Source organism: Fringilla coelebs (assembly GCF_963513975.1).
Source record: "Fringilla coelebs genome assembly, chromosome: 8".
NCBI lineage: Eukaryota > Metazoa > Chordata > Aves > Passeriformes > Fringillidae > Fringilla > Fringilla coelebs.
This window is the reverse complement of record NC_140066.1, coordinates 23,759,787-23,771,896: the sequence shown is the minus strand read 5'-3', so window position 1 is coordinate 23,771,896 and position 12,110 is coordinate 23,759,787. Positions and strand designations below refer to the sequence as shown.

The following is a 12,110-nucleotide window of genomic DNA, read 5'->3' as shown; positions in this document are numbered from 1 at the left end:
ATAAATGTAGCTTTGGAAGCTGGAAAAACCACCGAAGCCTGACTGTATGGACTAATTACTACTGTGAGGCACTCTGGGGAGGTGGAGCTGTGTCATCCACACTGCTCCATGGTGACTTCATAGGTACTTTGAACCTATTCCAGATTGAGAACCAAGTAGCTTTGGCTGCAGGGTCACCTGGCTCACAGTGTCTAAGACAAAGGTCTGGGTGCCTTCGACATTCAGTGGTGTAGACAGTGTGCTGTGAATTCCCATCAGTCTGACACTGCAGTGAGATCACTGAATTCCCTTTTTTTAACAAGTGAGCTGCTGTAGGGGAGAAATTGTGCCTAAAAAGTTAACAAGTTTTGTTCCCCTATGCTGTCATTTTTACTTTGGACAACTTGTGCTTCATGCCTTTGTTTTTTATCTCATTTTCCCCTTTCCTGCAATAAAAATAAGGAAGGAAAAAACAACAAGTAAAGCATAAAACAGTACAGTGAGATGAGGATGGTGTGGTTGATTTAGGTATTTGAGACTGAGAATGCCACAGGCTCTGGGGAAGGGATGTGATGACAAGTGGAGGTATTTTCTCTGTTTGACAGGAGGGCTCAGAATGAGAGGTTTAGAAAAAGAAAATTATAATAATAATTGGAGGTGATGACCAGGAATGAGAGGGGAAGGGGTTTTATAGTCAGTCCAGTGAGATGGCATTGGTTCTTCGAGAGAAATAGTTTTAAAAGTTAGAAAATAGTGCCTGAAGAAGGATGATGCCTATATAACTTAGATCAAAGTTACAAGGTGATTATATAGCTTGAGTTAAAAAATATCAATATAATTTGATATACCTATATAGCCTGATATCAATATAACCTAAATCATGACTGTTTATATATCTATATAACCTGATACCTATATAATCTGAATTGTAGCTTTTTATACCCGTATAACCTGAAAAAAACTTTTATGCCTTCATAACCTGATATAAATAACTTTTGATACAATGTAATGGCTAGTATATGGTTATCTAGTTGCTTAATGCTGAATAGGCAAAAAAGAAGAAAAAAACTTGCCAGGTGGATAGCTTTAGAGATAGATAAGTGTAGTATTAATGAAAAATTGGCAAGTGCAAAGCCAGTTAGCCACAAAACAAAGAATTTAGGCCAGTTGAGACCAGATAGACCAAGGAACGCTGTAACTGCGCTTGTTCCAAAGACAAAGTTGAAAAGTTCAGATATGAAGAAGACCTTGGAAGCCTTCATCAAAGGCCCCCGACCTCCCTGAGTTGGGTGGCGCAAGCACAGTGCTGCAGAACTGTCTGATAACCATGAGCTCATACGATGTAAATCAGTTCTGGCACCTGTGTGATGATATTGTAATGACACAGTGACACGAAACAATAGTCATTGTGTAAGTGTAGCATAGCACTGGACAGAGGTGGGTGAATTAGGTGGAGATAACCCCCTCACCATCAGCACTGCAATAAACAAACACCTGCTCTATAGACATTGGTCTGTGGGGGTTTATTTCCAGCCTATCTTTCAGGCATCAAGGACATGAAATCTGCAGCAAAACTAGACACTTTTACAACTGGTTTCTAAGAGCACTTGCAGCTCCTATGCAGATGAAGCTGTAATAAATATTGTACAAAGAAAGTTAAGCTGTAACTAGAGAATTTTAATAAATAAAAAGTTTTTTAAAACTCTCCCTGGATCCGGTGGCTCTTGCTAACTCTTGTTAGAACAAGAAATATGTTTTTGACATGTATTTTGAATGTTGGCTTATATTCCAAGCCTGTAAAAGCTGACTTTGTGCTGTCCCCCCACCCTACATGTAGGGGAAAGAAATCAAGAAAACATCTTATTCCAGCATACAAAATCACTGATAAAAGCCTACAATTAATGTGCATGGGAGGGAAGAATGCTGTGAACTGTGAATAAGAGCGTATAATTTCAAACTTTGGTACTTTTACACTCTGAGATGAGTGTTGAAAATGAATTTTTGTGGAAGGAATGTAGCAAAATGAAAGCAACAAAGAAGTGAGAGCCAAGCCTGGATTGATTCAGTTCTTTTCTAAAAGGCTTCCGTTGCATGCAAAATCCTTCTTCCTGAAGTATGTGTGGCACAATTCAGCAGTCTGGCAGAAAAATTTAACCCCAGCTGAAACTGTTATAAAGGAATTTTAACCTGAATTTAAAAGATGAGATAAATTACTAATGTTGCCCTGAAGAATAGAAAGGGAAGAATATTGTTTTGTTCAATGTGAGGAGCAGATGTACAAGGGTAAATCAGTAGGGAAAGGCAAACCAAAGCACAGAGATAAGAAGATTCAGGACAAGTCCTGACACCAGTCTTACATAGGTGATCTGGCTGAGTTTTTGAAAGTATACCCATATTATGTGTGTTGTGAGGTTAATTGGATGTTTTTGGCCATGCTTTTTTGGGAGCGTGTGCTTTCTGTTCCTTAAAAAGATGTAGATGGCTTTGAACTACATTGAATTTTAGAGTACAAGACGTACACTATAAAATCATGCATAGAAAGTGCCAGCTATAAAAACATGTGTATACCTGTGAAGGTGCTGATCAATTTGTGCTATTTAGGAAAGAAAATTCCAAAACAGACCTGGCTGTGAAAAAATGCAAATAATAAAATTCAGCTAGAGGTCCTTGAGGCTTCTTAAGCTCTAACCTTGTTATGAGGAATGGGGAAGTCAAACTGCCTAATGCAGATGTCTGTGAGTTACAAAAATAACCAGATGTCCTGATTAGCAGAAGCAAATGTTCTTCCCTTAATCCACGTGAAATTATATTCAAAGGCTCTCCGGATGTAATGTGTGTGTAAATAAGGGCCAACAAACATTGAAATAGGAAGAGCCATTGGCCAACTAGCTTGCAAAGCTTGAAAGATTGAATATTAAAAACAAATTTGCTACTGCTGACTCTCTTAAATTCACAGAACAGAACTGTTAAGCAGGGCTGCTTCCTGGGAAACATGGAAAGCCTGTTCTCATTAGATATTCTCTCTCTCTCTCTCACTCTCTTGAAAAATATGGGTGAAATGAAACCAGCTTTTTTTAATTCCCCTAAATGACTTGTTCCTAGCATCTGTATTTTGGGGGGGGAGGGGGATGTGGTGGTGGTGGTTTTTTTGTTAGCTACAGAGCTAGATTTTTGCTGTTCGAAATGCATCTGTTCATCAGATCTTTGATATTTGTGCTGGGTTCTGGTATTTTAATGTTAAATTGAATTTACTGTTCTAGTAATGCGGACTTCCCACACCATTAAATTACCCTTTATAGCCAACAAGTAATTACTAAGTTAAAGAACGTCATAAGAAGCTTTTCTGTATGCTAGGAAATTCTGTTATCAAGTCTCATGACTTTGAAAATTTATATTTTTCCAATTATTAATTTGAATGAAAAATTAAGAAGACCATGAAGGATCCATTCTGCAGATGTGAAAAGCAGAATCTTGCCCTGGTTGTTGAAACTTTTGTTATCATCATCAGTGTTAAGATGGAGGCAGACCAAATTAGGACTTGTGTGAACATGAATGTATGTGTCTGGTCAGAGGTGTAGTGTTGTACTTCCCATTTTCACTGCTGTCAGAGATTCAGTTTTAAGAATTTAAGTTTTAGTAGGCATCTGAGCTGCTTGGGCATGAATTTCAACTTGTAAATGTTCCAGGTGGGGGAGTGAAGTCTTTACCCCCATTACGGGGCATTTATAAATGTATTAGAGGAAAAGAAAGTGCCATGCTTCTGTGCAGCTAACAAGGTAATAGATATAATAAACAGAATAGACATGTGTATGCCAGTGTGTAAAGCAGACACTGAACTGGAAGGCCTTTTTAGTTTATTCCCTTTCTTTTTCCATTATCAGTCAGTGCAAGGCAGGCTGCAGATTCTCTGGCCTCCTGTCATTCTAATGCTCAGCCAAAACCCCTTGCAAAAGTACCATTTAACTTTAAACTTGTAAGAGCTGGGAAACTTGTCTGCGCCTTCATTCCAGGCTGAAGTCACCCCCTTGTGCCTACACGTTGCAATTTATGGTGTTCTCTAAAAGGATCTAATCTCGGTAAATGTTCAGAGCAGCAAATGCCGAGGAGGAATGGGGTCTGATACTTATCTCTGCATTTTCATTGCTGTGGATCTCCCTGTGTGTTATAGCTGTCATTTTTGTTTTATCTACTGAACAGCAGAGAATTGCCTTCAAACTTGCAGCTTTCATACTTGTTCTTCTCAAAGTGTTACCAATCATAAAGACTGGTTTTATATACTAGTGACTGGCCAAATAAGTGTGAATTTGAATGTTTTGGATCTCAAGATAGGAGAAAAAGGAGAAGATATCCTCACATGTTTTTAGTGTATCTTAGACACTTTTTTTTTAACAGTAATACTGCTTCAGGCTGACACTGGCTATGCCAGGATTCATCCTAGCACTGTTTGAAATGGCTGAGATATTTATAAACTGACAGACAGCATTTATAAAATGAGGATGCTGACAGTCCCTTAACGATAACAATGGACTTGGACTCATCTATCACTTACAGAGGTTATTGGAAAGGGAACATAAGGCTTCTATGTGCCTCTGGTCTTAGACTGGCACTTATTTCCACACATAGCTCTTCTCTTTTCAGTTCTCTTTGGCTGACATTGGCATTAGGCAATTACAGCTAATTTCTCCATACCTTTACCTGATGATGCTTTGTCCTGTTTTCTGCAAGACAACTAACTTTGCAGCATCTTGGAGCAACACCCTCATTCTCCCAAATTCCCTCTTCCTAAACAAGAGGAACATCCTGACTTCTGGCAGGCTGCTGGCTTGAATTGGGAGAGAAGAACAGTGTGCCCTGATTGACAGACTTAACCCGGGGCTGGGCAGGGGTTAAACAGGCCGTCTGCCTCCTTTTACTTTCATACAGCACCAGTCTGCAGACAGAATGCTGATGTACCTCTTTATTCAGTGGCTGCCTCTTGACTGAGAGAGTACCCTTCTGTCCTTGGTGAGGAGGACCAAGTGCAGCACAGGGACACTTCCAGGAACATGAAAAAGGATGTCAGTTATTTTCAATTTCTGATAAAATGCTGTGTTCATTCAATGCACTTAGGAGCTTGAGGGTCAGGTCATATCAACAGTTTGCACTGGAAAAGGAAAAATGCACTATTTCACTGGTGTGTGCTAAAGCATCTATTTTAATGTGGCAGCAGAAATACTGAGACAGCTATGTCTGGCATCCAGTTTGCCCTTGGAACATTTACTCTACTCTAACTGTTTGCACACTGTGTTCCCACTGTATTATTTGCTTAGAGACCTAAAATACCCAAGTAGATTTCCTACATGCAGTTGGATCTGCTGATACCACTAAAAGCACACTCTGCACACCCAGGCTTCTGTTCGAACTGATGTATACGCACGCAATGGCTGGAGCGAGACTTGATTGGCTTGAGGGGGTCTATTTATCAGGGAACTCGATTAAAATACAGACTGCACATGACATCAAATTTGTAATCATTTTTCCACAGCAAGCAAGCAAGCATTTTCTGTATTGGATGCAGGTGTTTAAAGCAATAGTGTGTTTTAAGGGCCAGTGCAGCACAAATTCTGGCCTTTGGGATAAAGACAAGTGTTTTGCCTGCATAAACAATATATTATTTTTTTCCCCTCCCCGAGGTCCACACACACCTAGTTTCCCTCAAGCTCATCATCTCTGTCAGGTTAATCAATAGGCACCGTATGGCAGAGGGTCAGTAATCAGTGTCATCGTGCCTTTAAATCGTGTTGAAAATTTGCTTAAAGCCTGGGCCAATTAACATCGAGATGATGAATGGATGGGTAGATGGGAAGAGCCTGGCGCTCAGGGGCTTTGTGAGAAGGAGATGCTCAGCTGTTGAGCAGCAGACACCAGCGAATAAAATCAGCCATTCATGTGAGCTCAGTCCACCCACTCTTAATGATAATGTCAATCTAGCAAAATATATACACATTGGAGTTGTCATGAGTTCATAAATCAAAGGAGTTTGTCAAAGGCATTCAGATTAACGAGGCAGCAGCAATAACAAGTCAAATTTGCATAGAGAATTGCCCGAATCTCAGTAAATTATGATCCTGTTTTTCATTTGATTATTTGCTAATGTCTCAAGAGGGAGAATGATTATATTAGCATGCAAAATCTACTCCAGAAGTAGAAATCCGAGGTATAGCAGACCAGCACACGATGACAATTAATCAGTTTCTGCATACTAGCATAAACACGCAAGGCCCAGAAATGAACTCCTTTTTTATTATTATTTCTCCTTGCTACTGATCCAAATGGTTCAGCTTGACAGAGACTTTATATTGCTTTAACAGTGTTCTGAATTGTGCCTGCAGGCAAGACATAGTTATGCAGCTATAACCAACCTATCCATCTGCCAACCAGATTGGAATTCTCCTATCCAAGGCTTCCATTAACCCCCACTGACAGCTCCAAACAGGATTAAGAATTTGAAAGCATAAAAAATAGTTGTGCTCTTCACATAGACACACGCTTCTCCCCCACCCCCACCTCCACACACTTGGAAAAAAGGCTGTGTCTGTACTCTTTTATAATTAGTGCAGGGCAGAACAGCATCAAAGAAAGCCTCCCCCAGTTGGCAGGGGTTTGATTTCCACCACGAGTGAGGCGGTACTAAAGGTAGCTCTGCCCAATTGGTAGTCCCTGGGAGTGCATTTCTCCATGTATTATATCTCATTCCCAGCAGTGTTTTGCTGGGCTGTGTACACAAAATACTGCATGTCATCTCCTGTCAAATGCTTCAGTCTGGGGATTTCGTATGCATTGTAGCATGTTGTGTTTAGTGGTGGAGGAAGCTTCATAGGGAGAGTTAAATAGTAATAATTTTGTAGTGGTCTTTAAGACAACCTGCCATGGAGTTATATTCTGTTAATTACAGGCTGAAGTTTTAAATGCAAATCAGATTTAAAAGGATCTCATTACAGGCAGTAGCCATTTTAGGAAAAATGAGCTATGGAAGGCAGAGCCCCTTTGCAGGAATCTTCTGTTAGAGACAAATTTTCAAGGTTACAAGAACTATGAGCTTGGGTTTCCTGACTTCTTTTCTCACTACTTCCCCTGTCATTGTGTGACCTTGGGCAAAAAAAAAAAAAAAAAAAAAGTATTTTACCTGTCTGTGGAAGGAGAGTGTGCTTTGGAGACTTCAGTATCTAATCTTCCCTGTATTTGTTCAAAAGAAGATACCCTTGCACGCAAGCATAAATGCTTTTAGCTAGTCCAGCTTTAGTCAAGAAGGCTTGCCTGTGGGAAGTAAAAATTTTCCCTGCTGGAAGGGAGTTTGTATGGCTTTTCAGCCTTCCATGTGCACTAGTTTTCTTTGCTTCTTTCTCCCTAGCAAATTCCATCGTTCCCCTACTATGTATGAAGTACAGTTGCTGCAGATATTTAATATTCCTACTGAGTACACCCAACTTACCGTCTGGATACCAAATGCTTCTTTCCAGGTCTGTGCCCGGGACGTGCATTTCAGTAACCACGAGAGGGTGCTCAGAGCGGTTCCTCCCTTTGTCTGCCTCTCCTGTGGCCGAGAGCATCGCTGGAGTCCTGCTGAGACAAACCTTATTCTGACCTCGCACATGTTTATCCCTCCTCCCACCTTGTTCAGCAAGGAGAAATATATAGATGTACCGTTTCAGTCGATTACGTTATGCTCTTCCCTTGGCCATGGCTAAGTGTTGCCCTGTCAAGTGAAATTCACTTCCATGCAGCTACAGTTAGTCCTGAAATATGCAGCGTCCTGTAGCTGCACCTGGATTGATAGGTTTCCTTTTCCTGAGAAATGAGCGGGAGTTATAAACATCTGTGCTTTTTCTTGAGTGTAATGCTTTCCAGTCATTCTGTCTTCACCAAGCGTAACTTACTTGCCGACAAAAGTGCATGAGCAGCGCTCCTCTTTAATAGTCTGCTATCGGAGCTGCTGTGTTGGTGCTGTAGAATGGTGAGACGCCAAGCTGTGAACCACCATATGCACTTGGCAGTCTTTGTCTGGTCTTTGTTCAGCCAACCTCTTAGCCTTGCCACCTATAAAGATAATGAATGCAAAATGGTCCTCTGCTTGCTCTTAAAATTAGATGCTCAGCTTAAAGAAAAAGTAGATAACTTGATGCTTTGCAGTAACTAGAAATTTCAGAATAAGGGCTAACAGTTCACCAGCAGTTCCTGCTTTTTGATGTTTCTGTGAGGGAGGATCCTTAGTGGCTTTGAAAGGCGAGAAGAATGCAAGATTTCACTGTCAAAGTGAGATTATTTGGAAAGGGGAATCGTTCTGACTCTTACTGTAGGGAAGGGGGTGGATGTTGAAAATTAATCCAGAAGTACTAAACAACCCCTTTACCCTATAGCCACAACAAAATGCATTTCCTTTAGTAACTCATCTCAGGTCTTACAGGTTTCACTTTTGATCTTTTTTTTTTTTTCCCAAAGCACAAAAATTAAAATCCTAACTTGAACGAACCACTTACTAAACTAAATTTCATGAGCAGAAAAAAACAGCTTTAATGTCTGACCTCCCTTTTTGTATATATGCGATTCTAGCTTGTATGTTTTTATGATCACAGTTCTTTCAAAGCAGGATTTAATGTAATAACTTGGTCCTGACTGTGACCTCATACAAAAACTTTTAAAAGCTGCCCTCTTACAGTGATTTATCAGGCCTTTTTAGGATTGATTTCCATTATAAACCCCTGGTTACAGCATTCCAAATGTCATGGTGCCTTATAGGTTCTATATCTTGTTAAAAAAAAAAGAATTCAAAATCACTAGTTGGTCTGCAAGCCTTGATTTACTCCTGACCAGTTTATGACATCCCAAGTGGGATTTTACTGTTGTGTTCCTCTCCCTCCACCCTTTGTCTGCCATTTCTTAGCAGCTTCTGTCCCTGCCCTGTGTCCTGGTTGTCCCTTTGGTCCCGTTGCCCAGAGCAAGCCCGCGCTCACGCAGCGCTGCAGTGGGCACATGCTCGGCTCTGCTCTCGGCTTCCTGCAGCCGCCGTGCTGCTGCTGGCCCTGAGCTGCCACTGCTCACCCGGCCTGCTCCTCCTCTGCCAACAGATGCCACTTGTGTCTCCTGAGGTGTTGGGCTGGAAGCTGTCTCTGTGAGAAGCCAGGCAGAGCCATGCTCAGCAAAGGACAGGTTATTTGGGAGACAGATGCAGAATGCAAACTTCTGCTGTAATAGATGCAGTCCTGAGCTTGTCTGCAAGTAACCGGAAAGCCACCCTTTTCCTGGCAGAGCTCTCCCTAGGCCGTTTTTCTGCTTCTCTTTAAATCCTGTTTAGTTGCTCACTACTGAATGTGTGGGAATGTGGCCTAAGGCAATGAATACTGTGGTGATCAAACTTAGTTTAGATATGTGTGTGGGATTCCCCCAAAGCTGGCTGTCATTTCTCCCCGAGTGCAGTAGCTGAACCTGTGCGAAGGAACGCTGTCTTCAGAGCAGCTGACTTTGGCTGTGAGGTCAGGATTCTCCCCACTGCATCCAGCAGTTTTTAACCAAGTATTTGCAAGAGGACTATTCATGTCCTGATACAACTACAGTTTGTCTTTAAACCAAACAATATTTGGTTTTAATCATGACAGTAGCATGACAAAAGTTTCCTGATTGTATTTTTAACTCATGCTCCCTTGCATTTCTTCTCTACATCCTCTTGTCTGACTGATCTTTTTTTGGAGGTTGCAGCTCACATTTTGGAGAATCAGTCTTTCTAGAAATGGTACGTATATGTGGAGTCAGGCAGCAGGAGAAAAAAACACAGATGTATTATCATACACTACCTACACAATATTTGGGGGTGTTTTTGGAAGGATTCCCTGACAACCTCTTTCACAAGAATTTAGCTCCACCAAAATTTCTCTATGATTTTATGCAGCCAGGCAGACTCAGTGCAATTAGTAATTGTTAGGCAGATGAAAAACATAGGGACGCAGAGAGCAGCAGTTGCACCCATTAACAACATCTTGTTTTCAACAGGTTCCACTATTTTAAATGGTTATTCTGGGGTGTTCAGGAGTACCAGTGTTGCCATGTTGATTCAACCACCATTTCAGCTTTTGGAAGTGGCTGTTATTGGTAGTTTCAGAATAAATCCCTAAAGCACGGGCTTCTTCAGTAGATAACCTGCACAGTGTTGCATTGTTGTGTTGAGCAGAAGAAATTCTTTCTCTGCCATAACAAGCTGTTTGGCATAAAAGTACAAGTTAGCCTCCAGTATGTGTATATGTAAAATGCTACAGCCTGTGTAGGAAAAATATTCTGTTTCTTTTCTCCTCGCAGAGTAATATTAGGGATAAGAACTGAATTAAAGCTTACTTTCTTTCACAGAATTCCTCTGAGAGAGAAGACTGTAATAATGATGAGCCCCCTAGGAAGATCATTCCTGAGAAGAATTCACTTAGACAGGTATGTGAACAGTCTCTTTAAAAATGCAATAAAACTTTCTAGCTATTTGAATCCTTAAATGCTTCTGGAAGCTGAAGTCTGGCTTGTGCTCCTGGAAATCTTTTATTTTCTTCTTTGAAGTCTGAGCAAGTTACATTGTACCCAGGAAAATCAGACACAGATATTTAGCTTTCAGGGGAGTTTGATGACTCTGAAGAAAGGTATGCTTCAGTATAATTCAGTCAACTGTGACTTTAGTTTTACCTTTCTTCTTGGTGGTTATCAAGACCTCTTCAGCCTTTTCTTCTGTAATTGTTCCTGTCTTATTTGCAGTATATTTTGCCTTGCCTCAGATCAAGACTCTCAAAATGTTGTACAACAATTAAACTTTTTATTGCCCTTGAAGGTAAATTTTCTTGGAGATGATATCCAGTTTAATAATCTGAAAAATGACCTGTTCTTGTTTCTTTTACATTCATTTAAATTACTAATGGGTAAAAAGGAGAAAGAATGGTTTACTAAAACAGTATTTCTTTGTCCATTATATATAGTAAAGCAATTCCTTACCAATCCAAAATAATTCCCTTTTTTAATCCCAGTGGCCAACAAAGGGAGGCTGACATGTGCTTTCTGGGAAATTTAAGTTGGGTTTAGTGATTTCTGATCCATTTTCACTTTGGTCTTCTTCCCCACTGCAACCTTCAGGCAGCAGAAGCAAAATTATGTCCCTGCTTTAGCTGCCTGAGGTTGCTGCCTGGTGTATCAGAGTGAAACCGTTGGTGAATGTGACTTAAGTGAATACCCCAGGCCATACATTGCAACAGCTGAGGAGTTGTTGCATTTCCTTCTGCATCTCAGCCACAGGAGCAGCAGCCTCAGGCAGAGGAATAAGATGGCACAATCCTACCCCACATCAGCTATTTCCAGGAGAAGTTGTGGGTCATAGTAAAGGAAGACATATCTTTTTGATACAGTGCACTTGTGCTCAGAGTTGTTTGGTTTGTGTGGTTGGTTTGAGGTTTTTTTATGTTTTAATAGGAGTGTTTGATTTTGTGGGAGGAGTTGTTATGTGAAGGACTGCATACATGTGACTAAGACAGGTCCATCTAACAGATGTATCTATATAAGTCTTTTAGACATGAGGCAATATGCTGGCATAATGGCTGAGGTTCCGTTTATAGCTGAGAAGAATTACCTTGCTGAATTGATTAAATATGTTAGAGGAAACTCAAACTGTTTCTGGCATTCAACAACAAGCAAGAGCTGGAGGAAGAGGGCAAACCTACTAAGTCCTTACTATATATCCCCAGGAGAGGAAACAAGGTCCCCAGCATGCCAGAAAATCGGGGGGGAGGGGGGGGGTTATCTTAGAGTAATATTATCCATGGCAAGCCATCAGGTTCAGCAAGAAGAGGTACATGAATGACTCTTATCAAAAGAAGATTCATAGTAAGAGATGTTAATTAAAAAGCATCATGAGTTACTTATTTTGTGCGTCTTCTCATCACACTGAGTCCTTCCTTGTAGTAATTGATTGAGGAAGCAGATATTTGCAAACTGTATTTTACAGATGAGGAAGGTACAGTTTCTTGAATTTGGTTTCCATTTTGTTATATCTCAATCTGCAGAAGTATTCTTAGTGTCACAGGAAAGCTGTATTTTCCCTCAAGCCCACAATTCATCATAATCAAGTAGATTCC

At 40.6% G+C, this 12,110-nt stretch overlaps 1 protein-coding gene across 5 annotated transcripts in view; it reads left to right on the top strand.

Annotated features, from left to right (window-relative positions):
- BTRC (beta-transducin repeat containing E3 ubiquitin protein ligase) overlaps positions 1 to 12,110 on the top strand; it is a 115,313-nt gene that overhangs the window by 38,233 nt on the left and 64,970 nt on the right. For all 5 annotated transcript variants that reach the window (XM_084210313.1, XM_084210316.1, XM_084210314.1 and 2 more), the window contains one exon: positions 10,354 to 10,431. In XM_084210313.1, the coding sequence (XP_084066439.1) occupies positions 10,354 to 10,431 (78 nt within the window). The remainder of the gene's footprint in view (positions 1 to 10,353; positions 10,432 to 12,110) is intronic.